A 25,369-nucleotide genomic window follows, 5' to 3' on the forward strand; every position below is an offset into this window, starting at 1 on the left:
CCGTTCTCTCGCGGGCAGCAGAGCGCGGGCGGAGCCGGGGGCCGCCGCTGGGGGGGGGGGCTAGGCCGCTGGGCCTGACCGTTGCGCCCCCGCGGGCCCGTGTGGGTGGGCGCCCGGCCGCCAAGGAGAGGGTGTTAGCTTCGCTGCCCGGCGCGGCGGGGAGGAGAGCTCGGGGGCGGCGGCGGAGCCAGGCCCGCAGGCCCAGGGAGGCGGCGCGGTGCCGGCGGTTGGGGCGGGCCGCTCCCCTCCGCCCCGGGGAAGGGTGCCTGGCTCGCTCTCTGAGGAGACGCCGGCGGGGCAGTGGCAACGGCCGTGCTTCTGCCCGAGGCGCATTGGGCAGCGCCCGCCCGCCCCTCCTCCGTCCCGGGTTTTGGCGCCGTGAAGGAGCGGGCTTCCCGCGCGCCTCCCGGCCCGCCCGGCGCTTCCCCCGCCTCCCGCTGCAGCTCGCCTGGCAGAGACGCCCCGGATCGCTCCACCTGCCGGCCCCGTTGGCGGCGGCGAGACCCGCCGGGCCTGGGCTCGGCGTCCCGCCGTGGGAGTGGGCCAGGTTGGGACGGCAGCCTGCGGGGCGCCGGGAAGGGCGGAGGTGCGCGGCTCGGCCCGGGCCTGCGGGCTGGGGGTGCCGCGCGATCCGCTGTGGTCCGGGTGTTCGAGCTTGCGGGTCTCTTTCGCGCGTTGCTCGTGCGGGGGCTGCCCGGTGCAGCAAGGGAGGGCTTGCTGCGCTGTGTGTTTCTGTTTGATGGTACTGTATGGTTGGCAGTACTCGGCAGGCGTTGAATGAGTTGATGCTAAATTAATGCTCAGTGAGGGGCACGTGTCTTAAAAACTAAATTTAAAGACATGTTTGATCCCATTTGCAGTCTTTATAGCTCTGTGGGGGTTTTTTTACTACTTTTTGTTTTCCATTTTTAATTTTCAAAAGCTCTGCAGATTTAAGTGCTCTTCAGAGCTCTTGCAGTTCACATAAATGCTATAGGAAAAAATGTCACAAACAACTGCTGTAGAAAGAAAAGGTCTTTAAAAATATGTATCTGGTTCATTAGTATGTTTGGTAGTGATACTTTGAGCAATTTGTATGTTACTATTACATGTACAAAATATGTTTTGACTGCAGTCTTACATGTTTTGACTATAATCGTACATGTTATCTTAAGTTACTATTTCTGTAGAAAATATAGTTGACAGTCTTTTTTTTTTTTTTTCCAAGTCCCTTAGTAGATGTAAGGCAGTACGCACATGCTCAAATAGAGCTTTTATACAGATTCTGTAATGTGCAAGAATCTGAGATTGGTAATGGGTCGCTGGATGCAGAAATAGCATAATGGGAGGATACCAGAGCTTTTATAAAAGGATTTCTTCTGGAAATAGCTGGTAAAATGAAAAGTAAGGAAAAATACAAATTAGTGAAGTATGTGTGTGGAGGTGAAAAACACAGCTTTGTAGGGGAGAAATTCTTCTTTAAGAAGAAACTTGGCTGAACCTCTTCATATTTTTTAACTAAATCGAAGGGATAAAATATCAGCATAGCTCTGTGATCTTAAGATCACTTGAATATAACTTGGAAATATGAAGACTATAATGTTTAGAAACTTGCTGTCTGGGAAGGACACAGTTCTCTTGGAACACTTTAAAATTCTCTTGCTGGAAGTAATCAGGATATTGTTATTTTTGAGCTGTATTTATTAGAGAGCATTGGTGTCTGCATAGTGTCCTTGTTTGACAATATTATCCAGAATATTCCATGTGTGACAGTGAATTTACTTCAGAGGTAATCAGAGACTCCTACAGCAAAGACAGTTGAAGACAGCTTTTGTCAAAGTTTTAAATCAAATACGAATAGTTATTTCTATTACGTAAAGATGAATATTGCTACTTCTTGTTTTTACAGTACAAGGTAGGGAAAAACTACTTTTGCCATGGTTTTAGTAGAATTATATAACATGAGGAGAAGCAAGTGGCTTACTGAATTGAAGTGTAAACCCAGATGGCCTCTAATCTTGTCAAGATGAACTTGTTATGCGTAGTGGTGTCAGGCAGGCTAGAGTGCCACATGAAATGTTGGGTCTTGTGCATCAGCAAAGCTGAACAGTTTATCTGTAACTGAAGAAAGTTCTTACAAAACATAGCTGTTTCTAAAATAAGCTAAACTGGTAAGTATGTGTTGGCTTTGGATGCTTGTCATATTTACCTTGAGTTGTCAGGAGAGCTTCTCTTTGAACTTTTCACAGGATGCTTGTGCTTCTGCATGAAAACAATGAAAATGTGAAAAGGCATTGTCTTCTTATTTTCTAAATAAATCTCACAGTTCACCTGGCTGAAAGTTGCACAGAAGGTGTGGTTTCACAGTTGATGTGTCTGGGTTTCACTCCGCCTGATGACATTGTTTTTATTTGCCTTCCTTGAGCCTACAGATCTTATATAGTCATAAGGTTAGCCAGACCAGGGAGCTTATCCAGTTGAGATCTCATCTGGGTTTTTTTTAACTTCAATTTTGTTTGTTGGCTACCTGGTTTGTAGATGGTACTCTGATTGCATGGCCTAGTGGACACATCTGTTGGGACGAAGAAGGGAGTGTGAATGAACATGCAAGGACAGCAGGGCACAGATCTGCCAGTTCCCAGAGTAGCAGGCACTTAATTATACCTGTGTTACGATTTTGATTGTGAGATGCAGAAGCTGAATTATTCCTAACTGTGTTAGCATGACTTAGGTTGGTACACTGCCGAGTGGAGATAAGGTATGGTATAATGAGCATTTCCTTAATGGTATCATAATAGGCTATGTTTGCATAAAAATACTGCTTTGTGCCAGTGCACCTACTGGGAGGGCTGTACTGTGTGATTTTGACTGAATACTGTACTTAAGCAGAAGAGGTGTACTAGTACAGCTTTTAAACTTAGTTCAGGGTTAATAATTTTTTTTCTGGAATTGATTATAAAAAACCCCAACTTCTTAGATACTTCTTAATCTTGAGTTTTAGGCTATTTCTTCACCCATGCTGTGTGAAATCTTGGTGTGAAAATTAATAGTAGATAGGTTGCAGTAAAACGTTTAGAAATAAATAGTCCTTTTTGATTCTTTTCCATTAAAGATAAAGCTAGGATCATGTCTTAACATAGCAGTTAAAACTAGCTGGAAAAAGTAATTCTCTGCAAGACTGTTTTTCTTCTACATTTGTAACGGAACTTCATAGCTGTTACAAAGCAAAAGTTAGCAGCTTTGTGCAATGAAACTGTGCCAGCAGCACTTAGGCTACACAGGTTTTATTGCAGCCTAAGAGTATATAGTTATGTATTCTTCACCTTTTCAAACAGGCTAATCTAATTTCACTGCCATAAAGGAATACTTCATTTCTGATCTTGCAGATTTAACAACTTTTTTATTACTACTGTCAAAACTAGAAGTGAAAATGAAAACTTTGGCATAGAGATTGCTTTATACTGCTCGGAATGACACTATTAGAGAGCAGCAAAGCTCTAGGAAACCCAAATCATTTGGGGTTTTTTTGCTAGAAACTACATAAGTAGCACGTCATTCACTGCTTAAATAACTAAACCTGTAGCAAAGACAGTAAAAGTCCTTTTATTGGTATCTATTTTCTATGTGTTGTATCAAGTATTCCCTTCAGTGCTCTGTTGTCAACATCTTAGTATTGAAATAAATGTGAAAGTTTGTCATAGTGAATATCCAAAGTCACTTACTGTATTGAATAGACATCACCCTGGACCTGAAAGTGCAGGCTTTATGAATCATAAAGCAGCCTTTCCAAGGACTGTATAGTGTGTTTTAAAGTGAGGAAAATTGAGAGCCTAAGAAAAAAAAATTTCTTTCTAAGAGCAGAGATTAAAAAAAACCCCAGACTCAATTGTTTAATTTTTAATGCCAGTATCTGTGTTCTCACAGTTACATTTTTAGTAACATGGTTTACTGAACAGGGGTTTTAGTTTCCTAGAACAGCCTTGCGTTTGCATTTTATAAAGAATATGTAGTTGTCATCTCAGATTATGAATCTTTAAAATGTTCTACATAAACTGATTTCAATACAGCACATTTCTTTCAACTATTTCTTTCAGATTCATTTTATTGATTGCTTGTCATGGCAACAGGAGGTGGTCCCTTTGAAGAAGGCATGAATGATCAGGACTTGCCTAGCTGGAGCAGTGAGAGCCTTGATGACCGGCTGAACAACACGGTATAATTAATCTTACCTTTCAGTTGCCATTTTATACTGTACGTTAAAATTACCAGGTAGATTCTGTTAGTGGCAGGTAACAACACAAAACCCCTAGCCTTGTCAGTACAGCTTTACAGGTAAGTATCTGCAAAAACAATGAAAATAATTGAGGTAAATGTAAGCAAGCAACAAGGTTTGGTAATTCAGAGGTTTGGAAGTCTGTAGATGTATTTATGGGAAGTGTTTTAGGTAAATAAAGTAGCTAGACACAAAAGCATTGCAGGTGTCATGAAAGTGAAAACTGTTAATTTTAAAAGTTCTAATCTGCTGAAGAGTCTTCAGCAAAGAAGAAAAATGCAATTTTAGCTTCATTTGAAATTAATTTAATGCAGTGTAGGGTGAAACGGGTTTAAAATTTCCTGACAAGCTTTTTTTTAATTTATGCAGTGGAGAAAATTGTATTTTGTAGCATGACATTTGCTCAAGAAAGCTTAAGTGTATATTTTGATAGTGGTTTTTATTTTTACTTCTAAAATGGAAGTAAACTCTCTTTTACTGAATTGAAACAGTTGCTTTTTATCTATGTGGATAACAATTCCGACTTTTTTTTTCTTCCCTCTCCTTCCCCTTAAGGACTGGGGAAGTCAACAGAAGAAAGCAAATAGATCTTCAGAAAAAAACAAGAAAAAGCTTGGTGGGGAAGCTGAAACAAGGCTTACTAATGATATATCTCCAGAATCCTCACCTGGAATGGGACGACGGAAGACCAGAACTCCTCATAGTTTTCCTCATGCTCGATACATGACCCAGATGTCTGTTCCAGAGCAGGCTGAACTAGAAAGGCTTAAACAAAGAATAAACTTCAGTGATCTGGATCAGGTTTGTGTGAATACTAGCTCCCATTCTAAATGTGACTACCAAATTTATTCAGCTATCTTTTAATAATTTGACAGATGAATAAAGCAAGCTTTCATAAGTGATTAAAGTAAAAAAAGCTTATAGGCGCTATGAGAGCCAAATCAAAATTCTGGTTTTGAACTCAAGAAAATTATAGAAAGTTCAGGACCGTGGCTTTTGTATGCTTGAGAGTATGCTAGCTGTTTTCACTTTCTTCCTCTCAATCATTAACAAATTCCTGTGTCCTCAGATCAGTATTTCTTATTCATCATACTTGTCTGCCACTCAAAAATACTTGTTACCTTATTTTGGAAGTCTGTTCTTGAAGTGCCAGTTTGCGATTCTGAATATGGTGGATTAAGTAGAAGAGTAGTGTTAAAAACTGCTCAGTAGAGTGTAAAGCAAGGTATGGCATCAATTCCTGAGCCATAACTGCTTCTTTGGGAATATGGCACATTCATCCTTTCCTTGTGCAAAACAATGAAGAGCACGAGGGATTAATTCTTTGGTAACAAGGCATAAATTTGTTCTAACAGTTTCAGAATAGAGGCTTGTTAATCTTTGCCAAAGTTTATTAACTTGTTTGGGTTGTGAAGATTCTTTCAAATGTGATTCATTGCTTTGGCTTAGAATATAAAGATTGGGCATAACTTCCTCCCCAGATGTATGTTACAGCAACAAGTTGCTATTCATAAGGTTGTAAAGAAAAGCTGAAGTTATGAGGTATCATATTCTGCAAGTGAATATGTTGCTTTTTTGTTACTGTTATTCTCTGAAACGTACCTGGAGAAGTAGGGTACCTTTCACTATAGTAAAGGTGAAGGCCACAGCTGGGGTGAGGAGCTAAGCTTTGAGGAGTTGAAGAACCCTTTTGTTTCTCAGCTGTTCTGGGAGGGTGGGCTTGCTTTCTGAAAACTCCATGGCAAAAATCACCAGCACTGCCTTTAGCTAGCTTTTGGTTAATCAGTGACTAAGGTAACCTTAAAATCAGCCTAATAATACTGCCAAACTGATAATCCAAGCAGTGAAACTGATCAGTGTTGAGAATATATTGGAGGAAGAAAATAAAGCAATTGTTCTTTTATTTCTTTATAGAGAAGCATTGGAAGTGATTCTCAAGGCAGGGCAACGGCTGCTAACAACAAACGTCAACTTAATGAAAACAAAAAACCATTCAACTTCCTGTCACTGCAGATAAATACTAACAAAAGCAAAGATCTTGCCTCAGGATCCCAAAAAAAGGAAAGTGGGGTATCAGTGCAATGTAAGGAGTTGTTTGGAGCTGCTGTAAGCAAGGATTTCTTGCAAAATTGTCAAGTCTCTGCTCAAGAAGATGGAAGGAGAGAAGCAGCTATGGATAGTAGCCAGGTATTTACATAGCCCATAAAGTCTACAGAATATTGACTCCTAAGAAGGGTTTTAATTACCTTGTTACTTTTCAGTGTATCTTCCTATATTTTCCAGAAAGTATAAGCGTTAAGTCTTTATTGGAAATACTTATCTTCCCACTGTTCTAAAAGCTGACTTGAGGAAAATGTGAAAACAAACTTAGTCATGTATTGTTCTTTAGAAGTCTGCTTATTGGTAACAGAAGCAGTATTTTCATCTTAGAGGCTGGTTCTTTTCCGCACAGTTCCAGAAAATACTCTCATAGTTCAATGTTTTCATATGTTAATGAGCTCAATTCTGTTTTAGCCTATGTCGACAAGAAGCCCCCTTGCAACTTCATGCATGCGTAAATCTATCGTTACAAAAGCTGTTCACTTTTAACCACTTGCAGAGGTGTGCTTATAGGATTGAAAGTACTAGTATGTCACCCCTTTAATTACTACTTTGCTGTTGCTGTCACCATGTCTTGTGCATTAAATACATTAAAGCTGTAGCTGAATGCATTCAGTAATTTCAGTGTCTTTACAGATTGTGAGCAGACTAGTTCAGATTCGCGACTATATTGCTAAGGCCAGCTCCATGCGGGATGATCTTGTAGAGAAAAATGAAAGATCGGCCAATGTTGAGCGTTTATCACACCTTATAGATCACCTTAAAGAGCAGGAGAAATCCTATCTGAAATTTTTGCAAAAGATGCTTGTAAGTTTGAGAACATAATATATTTGTTTCTGCACTGTAAGTGTTTTAGGAGTTGACCATTGATGTTTTGATGGTGCTACTGGGGGTGTTGGCTTTGATATGTAGTACCTTCCATAATTCATTTTTACCTGCCCCCTTATATAGCTTTTGATTTATGCCAATGAAATATTTCAGGCTAGAGAAAATGAGGAGGATGATGTTCGGACTATAGATTCAGCTGTGGGATCTGGTTCTGTAGGTGAGAGCACATCGCTAAACATTGATGTGCAGTCTGAGGCTTCAGATACCACGGTAAGCTGCCTTTTAGTAATTAAGGTGCTAGAAATGAAGAGTTTGTTCTGGTTTTGTTGTGATTGTTATGATAGTGTCATATCTTCAGTTCAGTTAAAAAAAAAAACATCCCCAAATACTCTACTCAGAAGGTATTCATGCATGTGTGGATATTTTTTTTTTTAATATGGGGGGAAAAAACTAATGATTCTGTCACAACAAAAATGTGTCTAATTTTTAAAAAATCTTTAGTCTTCACAGTAGAATGAAGGGTTAAATGTTTGCTTTGGCAGAGCATGCACTGGATTGATATAGGAAAGACTAATTTTCTATACAATTTTTCATTTATAACTTTGTTTCTGTTAATGGGGAAAACTTGCTGGTGTTGGGTGAAAAGAGGTTTAGAAATGAGTCATCAGTGGGCCATTGCTCAAGCATCTTGCTAGTGATATGATAGAAATATTGGCCTGACACAGAAGTTTCTCTCTTTGGAGACATGAACAGCTTCTAGAAAATGTGTTCTGTAATTAGTTTGGAGATACACAGACAATCTTCCTTTCTATTTATAAAAGCTTTTATATTAACATGGTAAACAGTTCTTGTAGTAGATGCAAAAGCATTTTAATAACAACTTATGTTTTACATCTTCCAATACTACTATACTGAGGACAGTATAGCACCAAAGAGCTAGTACTGTTTTGGCTAGTTTAGTACACTGAAAGTTCTCCAGATGAGGACAATTTACGTGCTTGGAAGTAAAACAGCAGTTAAAACATAAAAATTACAAAAACTTCTTTAGGTTTGTAAGAACTTCTATCCCTCTAAAGAAATAAAATGATAAACACAAAAGACATACTTTTAACTTAAAAAAAAATTGGAAACTAGAAAGAGACTAGTACAGTTTTTTAAAAGTATGCGTGTAAACTTGCATTTTTCTTCATCTTTGCCAAATGGGTTTTACTTCTATTGTTTGGCTTGTCATTTTGCATCTAATTTCTCTTTACATGCAGCTTGAATATATTACATGTAGAATGAATGTTTCTAGTCTTAATAGGTTGATTGCTATATGGAGCCTTACTGTTATGAAAATCCTAAGAATGACTAAAAATATCTTTGCTCTTTAGTAAATTTTATTTTATATTAGTTTTCATTATTTGACAAGATATAAGTGGATAACTTAAAAGGGCATGCTAAGTTGAAGCACATGTTTAAAATCTAACAGACTAAACTATTTAATGAAGGAGGTATCTTTTAGTTTGAGCATTCGGCCCCGCATTGAGGACAAACTAGGGAATTCAGCTTCACAAGAACAGGTTACAGTAAGCCCTAAAGGGAAGAGTGACAGAGCTACTCTGAATGACAGGGAAATCTGGCCTTGTAGGATTAATAGCCAAGAACATGGATTGCCTTCAAAGGTACACTTCAAAATATTACTTTAGCCTCAAATAGGGTTTATACGTGCTGATTTTTTTTTTTCTTCCTCTTCTTAACTGCTTCAGATGTATTTGTTACTTACAGTGAATGTTTGGCCTGCTTATCTGTATCCAGCTATCTTTTCATTGAATGAATCTTCTTTGCCTAGACTTTTTTCCCTTTAAATAGAAATTTTGACAGCTTTCTCTTCTGAACTGACAACACTGAGAGAGAAAGTACTACATGTAACTGTGCAGCAGGAGTTCTGATTTTACATAGATGATCCTTCCAGTTTTGCCGTTCTCTTTCTGGAAAAAGATACTGTAAATGTGACTTCTAGGCACTTGTCATGTTAACACCAACAGTCTGCCAATGCAAATTGAAGCTAATACCACATAGAGAAAATAAATTAGGGAAAGCAGCCTTAACTTGTTCCACAAATGTTTTTGTATAGCTGTTTATATAAATACTTGGTTGGAAGGGGAAAGACTTAAGGGGCTTGGAGTCTAAAACTTCTTCTGTTATCTGTTACCAGCTCTTCTGTGGCTTTGTCTCTTACTCTGATATTTTTTAAAGGTTTGATTTAATTTTTTTCCATAAAATAAAAGGCTTGAATGTTTTGTCAAGCTTATTAGTCTAAATGTAGAACTAAGCTTAAAAAAATTGTGATTTTGATGGACTCGAGCAAATCTGGTACTTCAGATAAAGCTATATAGGTGAGGAAGACTGAGAGACATTCCCTTTTTCCCTTGCTTCCACTCGTTCCTTCTTGTGTTGATTTCATTGCGTACTCTGTTTTGACTTTGCTTTTTATATATAAGATGAAAGTTTAACAGGAATGATCAGTGCCAGTTGCAGTGCATGTTTTAGTGACACTTTGAGAAGTTTAGAATTCTGGACGGGCTCTCCTTCCTCTGCTGGAAAGTTGAACATTCCCTGGTATCCAGAACTAGTTAATAAGATGCCCACTTCTATTTTGACATTTGGTGCAGAATTTTTGGACTGAGAGAATTTTGTACTTAAAGAACTCGGCACTATGTGGGCAGATAATGCTTTTAAGTTAGTAATGTTCTTTTTAAATATTTGTAAACTCCTAATGAAAAGGAGGCAATTTTTTCCATGGTTTCATCTGCATAGTGTGATAATCCAATTTCAAACAGGGTCAGAGATTTTAACTGTGGATATCTCATTAATTTGCTGACAATCCTTGAATAAAAGTTTTGAGACAAATCTTCAGCTTTTAATAAGGATAGGATGAGGAAAATAACTTAGTTTTAATATATTTTAACTGCTCAACATGTTTTCATTCCTTCAGATCTATTTCCATGTGTTGGAATATATGATATAGAGGGGCTTCTGCACATTTTTTTGTTTTGAAATTGGTTTACCTAAATCTGGTCTATTCTAGTATCTGTGGCATAAATACAGCATACAAAACTAAACACATTGTAGGTTAAAGGAAAAAAAGCTGTCCAAAACTTTCTGCTGAAAATCTAGATGTTTTAGGCCAGTAAATCAATCTAGATCTTGTATTATATACTCCATGATACTATGCCTTATCTTGCTTAGCTTTACCAGTCTCATACCTTAATATCCTCTTCTATGATTCAAGAGACAGAGGGATGCTTGGGTTAGTTTTTGGGACATTAGGGCAGCTGAGTGGATTTCTAAAGAAAACGTAACCCCCAGAAGTGGTAAGCATGTCTTGGTGGTACAGGCTTCTCCCTATGGGATGTCTAAAATTTTTAGACTGAAAAGGACTACCGGAAAGGTGAAGCTGTTTCATTTTCACCTTTTTACACTAACCAGGCTGTTTGATTCTATTAAAGTCCTGCTTGTTTAGAGGCTTATGTCACAGTACTCAACAAATGTATTGTCATGGTTATGGTAATGTTCTTCCATATCTTGCAGGCCAGAGATCCTCAACAGGAAGCTAAAGAAGAGTTGGAGAACTTGAAGAAGCAGCATGATTTATTGAAAAGGATGCTACAACAGCAGGAGCAATTGAAGGCTCTTCAGGGAAGACAGGCAGCTCTTCTTGCTTTGCAGCATAAAGCAGAGCAAGCAATTGCTGTCATGGATGATTCTGGTATGTGGAATGATGGTGTCTTTGATACCGTGTTAGCGTGCTGATTGAATGATTAAAGCTGGAATTGTGGAATACACATTAAAAGGTATTTTTTACTGCAATGCTTCTATTTCTGAAAAGAGTTGGCATTGTAACATTGTAAAATGTGTGGTTAAGCGTGGGTTTTTCTCCTAAGAATTGGTCTATGACCTCAGATTAGGGGTCTGCCTCTCATCTCCATCTTTGTACCAGGCCTTTGAAGGAAAGAATCAGAGGAGGATATAGAGTGTTCTCTCCCTTTCTGCATCCTTCTGGCTACAGGCAGTTGGTAGTTTGAGTTTTTGTTTGCTTTTTCATGGGATTTTGGTTTTAGTGGCTGGTTGCTTGGCATTTTAATAGCCATTGGTAGACTAATGATTTATCCAGTAAAAGAAAGGAGGAAGTTGCTAAAGCAGTTACATAAGTAAATATGAAACTAGAACTCTGTGAAATTCCATGGCGTGTAAACTGGGGACATGGTTCTGATAACAGAGCACCATCATTATGTTATAACCTTCAGTTTAAAAGCATTCTACTAATTCTTATATTTCCAACTCTTAAAAAAATATCTTTGGGACAGAGACTTCCTTCTGATATCTGCTTAAAGCTTGTTAGCAGAGTTGTTTTCTCAGGAGTTCAGCCTTAAAAGGGAGATAGTTGTCCTTCATTTGTGCACTGTTGACATGTGAATTATCTTCTGTTGGAAGCTCGTCCTGCACCCCCCACTTCCCTAAATGCTGTTCAGTTTTCTTTGGAAATAGGGTACAGTTATGTGTGCAGTTGTAGGGAATGACATTTTTGCACTGAGCAAATACAGATTCAGTCTGTGTTGCTGTTCCATGACTCTTTCCCGTAAGAGTTGCTATTAGGCTTGATTATTATTACAGTTAATTTTTGTATTTAAAACAGCTTAATTTGTAGCAATATAAGCATTGGTTTCTACATTTTACAAAAGGTCTCTTTTTAAGATTCCTTGTTCTGATGAGTTCCTCTTTCTGCTTTTTCTCCTGTCCTTGGTTTGATAGACTGTAGGAAAGAAGGTGGAACTAGTTAAAACTGTAGATTTTAGTGTAGGAAGAGAAGCAGAGCAATTAGTAAGTAAAGAGCTTTTAGAAAGCTATCACAGGAGCAAGAGAAGCAAGTGTCTTACGGAAGGTGTTTTCTTGTTTCTTAAATGGTTTTCAGTAATTGCTTTTCTCCCACCTGCTCTGTGGCAGTAGACCTGTGATGGAATCTACTTTCTCTTCTTCCCTCAAATATAGAAAACTCCATCTTGATGAGGAGTGGGTAGGTGAAGTGGGTAGAAAATAGGATTACTTATGATAAATTAGAACTTTTTTTTTTAGCTCTTTGGTGTTGTTTTTATTTGTTTTGTATTTCCACTTGTGTCACTCATAACAGTTTTACTGCTGTTTGTGTTGACTTCCGTAAAGATGTGGTATGTGCAGGAATTGTAGAATAGGAAATGTAAAGATTCAAATTCAACATAGGGCAAAAAAAAATGGTTTTAAACTTGAAAAATAGTAAAACTTTATTGTGCAGGTAACAAAGTCATGGTCTGTGGGGAAAATGAGTAATACTTGTGCTTGATTTTCATTATGAAGTGTTGGTTCATGTTTAGGGAAACAGTTGTTATTTGGATCTCTCAGTTGTTAGTACTGCTTGAATCTGAGCTTACAGGGAGGGGGGAAAAAGCTGTCTTAATGTATTCTTCTCATAAAGCTTTTTGAAGGACAAACCCCTGTTTGCAGCTGTAAAGATTGCCATTTATACCAAGATGAAATCTTGGTGTCCTTAATTTATTACTTTAAGGAAATAAAATTACATGCACTGTTAGTTTGGCTATACTAAGTAATAACAGTTTTGTTTCTAACAAGCAAAATGTTTCCATCAACCCTAGGCAGCTTGGTGGTTTTCATTTTGCTCTGACTTTTTTAGCAAAACACAGAACAGACTTATAAAGTCCTTTTGCGTGGTTCTTCACAAAGGAGCTGTGAGTTGGCTTGTTAGTATTTCTGTAATGGAAGTAATCTTTCAAGAGTAAAGTTGGTGGGAAGGACACAACATTAAAGAGGTGCAGTATATTGATGTTCTTGAGAAACCAGCCATTTTCATCAAATAGCCTTTATTTCATCACTGTGGAAAAGTATTTACATTTTCTCCTTCTTCTGCATGCCCAGTTGTAACAGAGACTACAGGTAGTGTTTCAGGAGTAAGCCTTACATCAGAACTGAATGAAGAATTGAATGACTTAATTCAGCGCTTTCACAACCAGCTTCATGATTCTCAGGTCAGTCCTTGGATTGCACTGTATAAGTTTTGCCATTGTCTGTTTCTTATTATTTTGATCAGAGCAGTTAAATGTTTGTCTGCTTATTTGCATGCAATTGCTAGTGGAGTAATTAGGTTTCCCCAAACTTGAAAGCTCAGCATCTTGTGTTCTTAAGAGTTATTAGCTGACTGATCTGTGCTTTCTGTCTCAGTTTTCTATGAACTTCCAAAGAAATATTTTCTCTATCGCAATATAATTATATATTAATTTAATATATAATTGGAATATCATGAAAGTGTTTTCAGTATCAGTTTTACTTTATAATGTTGTTTGTTCTGGTGTTGAGCCTAGTAAGCCTGTAAGAGGGCTTTTTGTTTCTTACCGTTTATTTGGCTTTTTTCATAGTATTCTGAACAAAATGAAATTACTCTTTGTAGACACACTCTGTACCAGACAATAGAAGGCAAGCAGAAAGTCTTTCACTTACCAGAGAGGTTTCACAGAGCAGAAACTCTTCAATGTCTGAGCACCTGTCAGATGAGAAGGCGCAGCTTTTTAACAAGATGCGAATGTTGCAGGGTAAAAAGCAAAAAATGGACAAACTGTTAGGTGAACTTCATACGCTTCGTGACCAACATCTAAATAACTCCTCCTGTAAGTAAATAGAGGCAGAATTGTATCTTTTCAGAAATTCAACTTTTTTAACATGCATGTTTGTAACATCTTTCATGTTGCAACTGGTTAATGAAATGCAGGTGATAAAGCTGTGCTGGAGCGATATTATGTAAATGGTTTTTAATGCTGTGTAAGTTTCTGGCTTAATGGAGAGCTCTGAGTAATTATGAGTGTTTTTGCTAGTAGCACTTCGGTTTATAACATTATTGAAATGGACTGATGTGAGGATGTGGTGACGGGATATTTTTTCTTCAAGGCTTGTCTGACACATCTGACTTGTGGAATGTACCATATGAACTTGAACTTTCTGTATTTTTATCGCAGTACATCTGTATTTATGTTCTTGGCACTTCAGATGTGAGTAGTTCTGTGGTGTTATGAGGTTTGCTTGTCTGCTGTCAAAAGATTTTCTCATACAGTAGTCGCAGGGACTTTGATCATAGGCCATATCAGAGGAACTTAACTGTCTGAATGAACTGGAGTTTGGGCCTGTTCCTTAGCCAGCTTTTTCTTCTCCTTAAAGTCTTGATGTGGGCCTACTTGCTGCTCTTACTTTATGTTTCTAGAAATACATTTGTACTGGTGAATTGTACTGGTTTGTCCTACAGCTGGAAACTTCTGAGGGGTGATCACAGTGTATTCTGGTTAATGTTAAGAAGTGAGGCACTTAAAGCATGGTCCTGGAGAAGGGCAGACTGCTTTATTAGTTACATTACTATACCCCCATTTTTCTACATGTACTTAATGCATATAATATGAACATATTTGGATATGATTTTACATAGCTGGAAAAAGCAAGTGTCAAATGTCTCATGGGCGAAAGAGCTTAGCAGAAGAAAAAAATTGATAGGATTTTTTTTTATCATGTTGAAATGTTAAATTTCAAAAAAAGCCATTCAGCTGTAAATAAACCCTTAAAAGAACTGTTCGGGCAAATTCACAGCATGAAAGCTTCCACTTCTGAAGTTTGATAAAGCTAAAAGGAACTTACTGAAGTATTGTTTACAAAAGCTACTTATTACTCTCTGCCTATTGTCATTGCATACTGTGTAACTTAAGACGAAAGCATTTGTTCTTCTAAGAAAAGAAGTTATTAACTGCTGGTTTTCTTATGTTGATAATATTTTCTGTAGTTAAATTTTAATACAGTTCAGTGGGTTCCTTTTTGAAAGCTGTACTTATGAGCTCTATTTCTTTTTTGTAGTTTTTCCTACTTCAGGTTCTCCTCAAAGGAGTATTGATCAAAGAAGTACAACTTCAGCTGCTTCTGGTCCTGTAGGCATAGTAACTGTTGTGAATGGTGAATCGAATAGCCTGGCATCTGCTCCCTATCCTCCTGATTGCCTGGTTTCTCAGAATGAGAGTGAAGAGGATGACAATCTAAATCCAACAGAAAAGCTTCAGTAAAAGTTCTTTTTTTTTCATAATGTGCTTTAGTGATTTTGAGTGTTACTCTTAAGTTCTGTGTCAGGAAACAATTTCCTATTTTAATCTACTTAATTTAGTATATAGACCATTTAGTAGATGATCCAAGACAGTTAAATGAGTTCAGAGCTTCAAGCAGAAGATTCTTACAGCTAGGAAAATGGCAGTAAACTTTATATATGTACTTTTCAACTCTACATAGATTTGATTAATACGACAAAACACTTGGCATATTCTTTTTTTCCTCAGGAAGCTAAATGAAGTTCGTAAGAGACTGAATGAGTTACGCGAGTTAGTTCACTACTATGAGCAAACATCTGATATGATGACAGATGCTGTGAATGAAAACACTAAGGAAGAGGAAGAAACAGAAGAATCAGAAAGTGATTCTGAACATGAAGATCCACAGCCTGTTACAAATATTAGGTTGTCATATTTTTTGTCATTATAAATCTTTGTAGCTAAGTTGTTGCAGGTTTCCTGAAGCAATACATTATTTCAGTCAAAGAGCAGTAACTTAATTCTGGGATTACAGTAACTTTCCAAAATGTTTCATTTGAAGTAGCTTTCTTATACAGATAACTATCTTGTCCTTGGTAACTTATGTAGATTGGACATTTAGAAAATCACTGTAAGAGACTTCAAATTCTCTAATTCCTTTGGGTTTAAGCACTGAATTATGTGTATGGAATTGCACTAGAAGTTTAACAGGCCTAGACTAGAGAATTGGAATGAAAACAAACTTCAGTTTAGGGAGGCATTTGCAGCTGTAGCCCAACAGGGCAATGGTGTGCATCAAGGATCTTCACTGTGCAGAAATGAATACTAATTTAGCTGTGAATCATAAAGCTTTTATAATATAAACATATACCTTGAAAGCATTTTGTATTGTAGATCTGGCAGGGGATAATGCATAGCTGCTTCTGACTGCTTAAAAAAAATAAAAAGCTTTTGGAGAGATGGCCATTGAGAAATTTCAGGTGTCTGGACTGATTTTATACGGGGTTGAATTTTTTAAAGGGTCAGGACACATAAAAGTCAGTTAATAAAATGGCTGAAGTAAAATTCCATCAATATGAGTTCTTTAAAAGTTAACATGAGTAATGTATTTTATCCTAGAAACCCTCAAGGAATCAGTAGTTGGAGTGAAATAAATAGCAACTCAAATGTACAGTGTGGAACTAATAACAGAGATGGAAGACATCTTAATACAGACTGTGAAATAAATAACCGATCTGCTGCTAATATAAGGACTCTAAAAATGTCTTCTGCTCTAGGTATGTTCTAAAGTCTAATAATAATTTTAAGTCTTAGTGCAGATAATTTTGATAGCTGCACCAAATTTGGGAGAAAACTGTTTGATGAGCAAAATGTTCGAGTCTAATCATTAAGCTGATTTTTTTTTCCTAATGTCTAGTAATTACAGTGGCCTTTAGAAGTTCAATAATGTGTCGTTGGTACTGTTTTGTTTCCTCTCCCCATTTCCAGACTGTCATAATAGGGAGGATGACAAAGACGCTGACCTACCCCAAGGTGAAGATGATGAAGTGGAAGAAGATAGAGTTAGCGAAGATTCCATATCTAGTCACAGAAGCAGCCTGGGTGATGCTGCTGGAGACGCTGAGTTTGAGCAGAAGATCAATAGGCTTATAGCTGCAAAACAGAAACTTAGACAGTTACAAAACCTTGCTGCTATGGTTCAGGTATTTTATAAATATAAACGTGTGCAAAAAAATGTAGCATTCATTATTTCATGTAGTGTGTAACTTTGGGGAAAAACACTCCGCTTAACGTAACATTTAAAATGCTAATTTTTAGGCTGGGAGAAAAAAATACTGTTTGATTTTTTCATTGTTGGAATTCTCTTGCGGGTTGCTAACCTAACAGAAGAACGGCCTTAATACTTAACCTTAGCACTGGATTACAAAATATTACCCAAGAAGTGTAATATTTTTTTTAAGCAATACTGATCTACATTTTAAAGTGTATAATGAATATTCATCAGTTTTAGGTTTTGAACCTTAGGTTTTGCAACACTGTTCAATCAGTGACGAAAAACTACTTGGTTTTGATTAAAATCTTTGGATGTTGCAACATGTCCAAGTTGGGGTATTTTGGTTTGGGGGTGGTGTTTTTTGGTGTGTTTGGGAATCTTGAGAGCCAGCTATGAGTTGAAAGTTTTTTTTAATTCAGAATATCTCATACTAATTTAGTGATGTTTATTTAAAACATATTTTCATGTATCTAATGACCCTACAGAATGCACACATTTGAGCACCATCTAATGTAGTGTCTGCATACTGAATACACATAGGTGTATCAGAAATGTAAAGGCTCTGTGTGAGAACTCTGAAATCAATCTCAATTAGAACATACGTTTTACAATAGCACCAGTATAAACACTATCTTGTTATTTGAAGAGTATACTGCTATCAAAAATTTCTCAGCATCAAGATCAGTCTTGTTTTTTATCATCACTGTAGAGATGTTAACAGAATTAGAGATGATACAGCAGCTTCCTTAAGAAGTAACCTAATTAATGGCATGTCTTCAATCTTTCCTTTGTATTTACAAGGCTCGTATCTGTATGTACTCAGTAATGGTACTGTAGGACTGCGTAGCTGTGTTGTACATGGTCACTCATCATGATCTCTCCTGTTAAGCAGGTTCTGTATTAAGAATGATCGTGTTGGAAAACAAAAGAAATAGTGGCTACAGCTTTAATATTTTTGATTTAAGTTGAGAACTGAAAATACAAAAACTATGGAAACAAGTGGAATATAGAACCACGTAGAAAGTTTCTAAATACTTTAAATTTAACTTTCAAGAGTAGTTTTTTTTATTTTAAGCTGTTAATAGTAATATTTAACTTCATGGCTACAGTTATTAAGCAGTCTTGTTCACCTCAGTCTCCTTCTATTCTTTTCACCTCCCCTTTGTTTCTTAACATGCCTGTGTGTTTCTATCCGCTCCATCAGGCATAAAAGAGAATTCAACTCATTTATGCTCCCATCGTGAGACAAGTTAACTTGCATTTATAGTGGAGGTTAAATTCACTCATTGATTTATCTTAGTCATGACGCCATGAAGATGATGACTTCGTAGTTTATGTGATCTGAACTAAAGATAAAGCCATTCAGACTGTTTAGTTTTGAAGAATTAGTTTGACAAGCAACTTGTTACATTTTGTGTATCAGCTTGAAGATAGTCTAACTGTCTTTCTGACATCCTTCCAGGGTGATGATCCAGAACCTCAAGCAACAATTGCAAATGCATCTAATATTGGTGACTTGTTTTTGGGTGAGATGGAAGAGGCAAAGCAACAACCAAACAATGTCCGAGCTAGTACCAACAAGTTACAAAAAGATGTAGGACTAAATGAAAAAGCAAGGTATGCCTTTGTCAAAGGATAGTAGAATCATGCTTTAGGCAACTTCTTGCCAAGTAATACGTGGATAACTTATTTGCACAGAGAGAAGTTTTATGAAGCTAAACTTCAGCAGCAGCAACAGGAGCTTAAGCAGTTACAAGAAGAAAGAAGAAAACTGATTGAAATTCAAGAAAAAATTCAAGTGTTACAGAAAGCTTGTCCTGACCTTCAAGTAGGTAGAATGTATTTCTTTGCTTTCTTAAGCTGTTGAGCAACAAAGCATAAGATACCTTTCACACCATATTTTCGCTATAAAAATTTGAAAAAAATAAAACTGGTGATACTTGTATACTGTAAGCAGCTGGACTTCTAAGCCTAGAGAAGAGCTCTGGTTATCTTATTCCACTGTAGGTTCCTGCACAGTGATTTCTGTATCAAGCTTGAATTTCACTGTAGTTTGACCTCAAAAGCCTTGATATAAAGCCTTCAAAGACAGAGAACCTTCTGTCTTATTTTTAACCTGAAATGCGTCTGTCCATACCTGCTAGTCACTGCACCTTCATTCTAAGTAGTCATTTGCAGGGTCAGGTATTTTGAAACAATATTGTGTCTTACAACTATGGTCAACACCTTGTATTCAAACTTAACTGCACAGTGCTGTACTGTGTCTTACTCTTTGAAGATGAACTTTTTTCAATGAGCAGTAAATTATCAATACTGTGCATCTACAGCATTATGTAACATTATATTACGTAAAAATAAGTTTTGTTGATTCCTGGCTAAGTTCTGAGAAAAATATTTAGCCTTGATTTGGAAATCCCTTTTCACTGAATACTAATTCTTCTACCTCATAAAGCCTGAACTGTGTTGCATTTTAACAGAAGGTAAGTTTTAGAAAGCTATTCTACTCTATTTTGCCATTTTGCTTTCTCTTTCAGTTGTCAGCTGGCCTGGGTAACTGCCCAGCAAATAGGCAGAGTTCACCAGCAACCTCAACACCGGCCATGAATGAGTGTAACGCAGCTGGCAAGCCTTTACTTGAGTTTGATGAATCTGTACCAGTAGGCAATGAGGTATTTCATACTTGATGTTCTTTGACTTAAAAAAGGTTTGTAAATGAAAAATGTTCTAGGTAACATGGACACATTTTTAAGTACTTGACACGGGAAGTGAAGTAGTAGCCATTTTAACAAAGTCTTTCATTTCTGGAAAGAAGTAAATACTGACCTGAACTGGCAAGAGATCTTTCCGCAAGTATAGCAGTTGTTGCCAAAAATTAATGTGGAAGTTGAATGAGTTTTGAGTTTGTACTGTGAACATTGGATAGTGTATACCACATGCAAGACATCCATGAAGAAAATGATGGCAGTATTTGAAATGTAGTTTATCTTCTATGTGTGTTCCTTCCTCTTTTCCCCTAAAATTTGTGTTTTAAATAATGATCTGAATATTACTCAGTCCTTCTGAAAATTACGCTAACATTGATAGGGGTAGAGGGAAATGTGGTGAAAAGTGCTTCCTGGCTAGATTAGATGTCAGAAACAAATATCTGAAAAATACCTTTTTTAATAGACTTTCTTTGTAAGTTGCATCAGCATTCCTGTAAATTTTCCTTTAACAGATTAGGTGAGGCTGATTTGGGCAATGCCTGTACTGTTGTCATTAAAAGTCAAATTTTCCTTCGCCAAGAAGAGAATTTCAGAACTTTGACATCTTCCAAATAAGCATTATAGGACAACTTGTCTCTTTTCACTAAAAAAGGTCTAAATTCTTCCTGCTAAAAAGAAACTGTCTGTACAATGAATATGCTCATGCAATTGCTAACAGTCTACAAACAGGTTGGCTTATTAACTATCAAAATATGTATGGATTTCTGTTGGAAAATGTTTTGGCTCTGCCACCACCAACTCATTTGTTTGCTTTCAGGCTTGAGTACATTGTCACTTGCCTGTCTCTCAAGTCTGTGTTTTCCAGTCTAGTTAGCTTACACAATTGGTTTTGTATGTTATAGTATTACGTTATGCTGTTTATGTGTTTGTAAAAGTATCTTGCTGCTTATGCTTTCAGTGTATCTAGCCTAATGTAGGTAAAGGTCTCTTTCTACCTATACCTTTCCCTTTATGTGCTCTTCTTTGTAAATCATAGCTTCCTTAGGTCTTGTTCAACAATACACTGCAACTTGAAGCTTCTGCAGGTTGCAGAAAATCTTTTTGTTGTATTCTGTACTTGGTTATGAAAGAAGTACTTGGCACAATTTTCAGATTTCTTCAGAGGGTAATATTCTGTCATGCTATTTAGAGCTAACTAACAATGCATAAATTATGTGATAGAAACGGTGTTGAGTGAAACGTGCGCTGTTTTTCTTAAAAAATTACATCCTGTAAAGTTTCATTACTTTATTAGATGTTGCAGTATTTGAGATAAATAGTAAATACAGAATATATTTTTGCAGCTTTCTGTGGTGTGGCTTCAGTTACAGTATAATACCGATGTCTGAACAAAAAGGTATCAGTGTAGTATCAAATACTGAAATTTTAACATGCTTTAATATTTATTTTGTTTATATTCTAATATCTTTCATTTTACTGTGAACAGTTATGGTCTGAGATGAGAAGACATGAGATTTTAAGAGAAGAGTTGCGACAGAGAAGAAAGCAACTTGAAGCTTTAATGGCTGAACATCAGAGGAGGAGAGAGCTCACAGAAACGATATCTACTGTTGCTGCATCTGTTAAAAGTGAAGGATCAGAAGCTCAGCATACTCCACAGCAGAGTAGGACTGAAAAGTAAGAACATGAGTCACTCCGTGGTAGTTGGTGGGCGCTTCTGTTGTTTAGCGAGATGTCAGTCTTGGGGCAGTTTCCTGTTTTCATCTGAGCACTGAATGAGATGATAGAGCAGTAAATTAATTTGTTGACTGCTAAAGTGACTGTTAGTTGGTAACTTGCCAGTTTTATGGGTCTTCCCAGCATATTTAGTCTCCCCTGCTCTGTAAGTGGTGAAAATCACCTAAGGAGAGGAGAGCGGGGGGAAAATGCCAGATGATCAGAGTAATTTCTCTTTAGCTCTACACCATTTTTAACAATAATAAAGTAATAATTTTCCAAAACAGTAAGTAATTTTAATTAACCGTGCCAGTATCAGAAGAATACTAGTTTCATTTTCCATTGGTGAGATGTTTAAACTAATTTTGGTGCAGCTTGATTAATTGAAGATAGACTTGTAATTGTCAACAGATTTTTTTAATAATTTATCATAAACTAAAGAAAAAAAATACTCTTCCCTTACCAAACACCCTTTTCTAATTTTTTTTCTTTTCTCCAATGTTCACTAGGACAATGGCTACCTGGGGAGGTTCTACCCAGTGTGCACTAGAGGAAGAGAATGGAGATGAAGATGGTTATCTCTCTGATGGAGTTGGTCAGGCAGAAGAAGAGGAGGAAGATGTGTCAAGTTTGAATGACAGTTTCTCTATTTATCCCAATAACAACATACCAGAAAATGCATATTTTGTTAAAGAAAACAAAGATAGGTTAGTGGCATTACTTGTTGATATGATGCTTGTCAGAGTATATTTGGAAGGGGTGGGAGAAGCATTGCATTAACTACAAGGCATCCTTCTACAGCATAGTGAAATATTTTTCTGCTTGCTAGGGAGCTGTGTGTAGTGGCACTTCCTTGTCTGATACTCTGTAGCTGCAGGGTGTATAACTGATTATTTCTTCTGGTTTTGGTCATACTAAATGTCTGCCGTTGAGCTCTGCAGTTGTGTTGCAGTAGCTCCTTATGTTACCATGGTTTTATAATCAGCTTAAAAGATAACCTGTATGAAATTTTTGCCATGATACTGATTGGTCTCTTCAGAAAAAGTAATTCAGAGAATTAAACTAACTCTGAAATTTTTGCTTTCAAATTGTTGGCTTTTGCAGCTTTGAAAACTATTTCTTAAAAGATATTTTAATTAACATGAATATTTTTAACTCTTGCTTACCTGATTGATTTCCTTAAGCTTTATGTGACTAAATAAAAATGCCACATTAAAAGTAATGTATATCTCTTCAGTTGACTTCCTCTGTTTTGATACCAAAATAATTTCAGTAGATAATGGCCTTCTAGTCAGGAGCTGGACCTCTTAACTCTTAGTGTATTATGTTGGTGGCCTCTGTTTTCATTTGAGTACATATAATGTATCGGTAATGGATGATACTAAAAACAAGATCCAGAAACATCCTTAGCAATTCTTTTTTGACGGTGGTGGTCAGTTGTGTGGCTGTTATCTTCCATTTGTTTAGGATAATGTTGGATTGACAAAAACACATGGGTGATTAGGTGGCACGCTGAAATGGCCTGAGCCAAGTGAGTTGTTAATGTACAACTGAAACATAATTTGAATAATGGAAGTATCCTTAGAACAAGTTGTTTGAAATGTCAGCTTTTGCCCTCATTCTTCCTTTTTTTCCCACCCAGGTGGAAAAATTGCCGTCCTCTTTCAGCAGATGGGAATTATCGCCCATTGTCTAAGGCCAGGCAACAGCAAAACATAAGTATGCGACGTCAGGAAAACCTTCGGTGGATGTCTGAACTTTCATATGTGGAAGAAAAGGAACAATGGCAAGAGCAGATCAATCAGTTGAAGAAACAGCATGAATTTAGTGTTAGCATTTGTCAAACTTTGATGCAGGATCAGCAGGTAGATATGAAGCGCGGTTATTTTGCTGTTCTTTGTTGTTGTTTTTTTTCCCTCTAAAGCTTTCCAGCAATGACTTCTGGTTTTGGTAATATGGTCACTGTCATGTATTTTCTTTCCACAGACTCTCTCTTGTCTTCTACAGACTTTGCTTACAGGCCCTTACAATATGATGCCCAATAATGTTGCATCTTCACAAGTGCATCTTATTATGCATCAATTAAACCAGTGTTACACTCAACTGACTTGGCAGCAGAATAACATCCAAAGGTTTGTATTAGTGTTTGACTGTGGAACTTGAAATGCCTTCAGTAACAGAGAACACAGTTATGTAAATAAAAGATTACAGGTAATAGTTAAATATGAGGCTACTGAACTTCTGAGTCAATTACAAGCTTTTGAAATTGTACACAGCATTTTTGGTTGTTTTTTTCACCACTGCTTTAACGCCTTTAGTTCTTTTTGAGTAATCTCGAGTGAAGAGAACTGAAAGGTATCATCTCTTCCAAAAACCTATTGCGATAGCTTTATTTTATAGAATCATAGAATCTCAGGTTGGAAGGGACTTCAAGAATCATGTGGTCCAACCTTTCTAGACAAGATGGCCCAGCACCCTGTCCAGCTGAATCTTAAGTGTCCAGTGTTGGGGTATCCACCACTTCCCTGGGGAGATTATTCCAAAGGCTGATTGTTCTCATTGTGAAAAATTTTCCTTGTGTTCAGTCGGAATCTCCCCAGGAGTAACTTGTACCCATTACCCCTTGGCTTTTCCATGTGACTCCTTGTAAAGAGGGAGTCTCCATCTTCTTTGCAACCACCCTTTAAATACTGGAACATGGTGATAAGGTCTCCCCTAAGCTTTTTGGCTTTTCTGATGTAGACTTGCTTTCCTTGAATATGTTTTTATGTCTGTAGTCTTTGTTAGACTACCTGGCAAGATCGTGGATTCTGATGGTTATGGAAAGATGGGCAAAGACTTTTCATCCTTTCTCAGTCAGTCAGAATTTATGCTGACTTATGCTTCATTCGGATGTACTATTTCTACCTTCTGAACAATGATATTTTTCAAAAAAGATGCAATAGTAATTTTAATTCCTCACATGAAAGTTCAGGCTCTTCGTCTCTGTGTTTGGTATGTGGTATATAGTTACTGGCCTCATACAACATTTTACAGTAGTTTTAATGCTGCTTCTGCAAGTATTTTGTATCTTATTTAAGTTTCTTTATCAGCCTGCTTTTTTTTTAGCATCTAGTCAATTTTTTGTTGTTCTTTGTTTAACTTCTAGAAAAATGACTGCTAGTACAGAGTGGTTGGTTTTAAAACTGTTCCTATCTGTTGCTCGGCAATAAATATGAGGGGTTTTTTCTTATTTTTTTTTTTCCTAGCTAAATGGAGCAGTTCTTTATGTACATTACGTGGGGCAAGTGAAATAATATTAATTTCAAATTACTTGAGTATAAAGTTACAGCTTTCCCTTAGCATTCTTTTTTTCTCCCAAGTGTTTATTTTTCCTTGTTTTCAAGGTTGAAACAGATGTTAAATGATCTTATGCGCCAGCAAGAAGAACAGTGTCAAGAGAAGCCATCAAGAAAGGAGAGAGGCAGTAGTGCACCACCACCTCCATCTCCTGTTTTCTGTCCATTCAGCTTTCCTCCACAGCCTGTGAACCTGTTTAATGTACCAGGATTTACTAATTTTTCTTCCTTTGCTCCAGGTGAGTATTACTACAGGTGTGAAAAGTAATACGAATTTCAAAAATTTCTGTTCCCTCATTTAATTGAAATCTTAATGTGAACTTGCTGAAACTCTGGGACTTTTGCTTTATATTGAAACGGTCTTAAACAGTACTTGTATGAGTCTGTATTATCCTAGCAGAAGTTTGTTAATGTTTATTTCTGAACAATTGTATATTTTGACTTCAGTATGAAAAGCAAGGCTTTCCCAATAAGAAGTTGGTTATAGTTAAGAATAGCCACTCCATAAAGTTAAC

The 25,369-nt window shown here is 37.1% G+C and overlaps 1 protein-coding gene across 21 annotated transcripts in view; it reads left to right on the forward strand.

Annotated features, from left to right (window-relative positions):
- PCM1 (pericentriolar material 1) overlaps positions 1 to 25,369 on the forward strand; it is a 45,193-nt gene that overhangs the window by 376 nt on the left and 19,448 nt on the right. For 14 of the 21 annotated variants that reach the window (XM_074866309.1, XM_074866316.1, XM_074866313.1 and 11 more), the window contains exons 2-21: positions 4,074 to 4,192; positions 4,808 to 5,053; positions 6,167 to 6,439; positions 6,989 to 7,159; positions 7,334 to 7,450; positions 10,754 to 10,931; positions 13,130 to 13,239; positions 13,659 to 13,875; positions 15,101 to 15,299; positions 15,571 to 15,747; positions 16,441 to 16,598; positions 16,810 to 17,024; positions 18,558 to 18,712; positions 18,794 to 18,923; positions 19,630 to 19,764; positions 21,287 to 21,477; positions 22,026 to 22,223; positions 23,159 to 23,381; positions 23,503 to 23,648; positions 24,903 to 25,093. In XM_074866309.1, coding sequence (XP_074722410.1) covers positions 4,097 to 4,192; positions 4,808 to 5,053; positions 6,167 to 6,439; positions 6,989 to 7,159; positions 7,334 to 7,450; positions 10,754 to 10,931; positions 13,130 to 13,239; positions 13,659 to 13,875; positions 15,101 to 15,299; positions 15,571 to 15,747; positions 16,441 to 16,598; positions 16,810 to 17,024; positions 18,558 to 18,712; positions 18,794 to 18,923; positions 19,630 to 19,764; positions 21,287 to 21,477; positions 22,026 to 22,223; positions 23,159 to 23,381; positions 23,503 to 23,648; positions 24,903 to 25,093 — 3,526 coding nt within the window. In that variant the 5' untranslated portion in view covers positions 4,074 to 4,096. Of the gene's footprint in view, positions 1 to 639; positions 662 to 4,073; positions 4,193 to 4,807; positions 5,054 to 6,166; positions 6,440 to 6,988; positions 7,160 to 7,333; positions 7,451 to 10,753; positions 10,932 to 13,129; positions 13,240 to 13,658; positions 13,876 to 15,100; positions 15,300 to 15,570; positions 15,748 to 16,440; positions 16,599 to 16,809; positions 17,025 to 18,557; positions 18,713 to 18,793; positions 18,924 to 19,629; positions 19,765 to 21,286; positions 21,478 to 22,025; positions 22,224 to 23,158; positions 23,382 to 23,502; positions 23,649 to 24,902; positions 25,094 to 25,369 lie in introns of those variants that run through there. The other 7 variants (XM_074866321.1, XM_074866330.1, XM_074866331.1 and 4 more) reach the window with 4 other exon arrangements.

This window comes from Strix uralensis, chromosome 4 (genome assembly GCF_047716275.1).
Source record: "Strix uralensis isolate ZFMK-TIS-50842 chromosome 4, bStrUra1, whole genome shotgun sequence".
Taxonomy (NCBI): Eukaryota; Metazoa; Chordata; class Aves; order Strigiformes; family Strigidae; genus Strix; species Strix uralensis.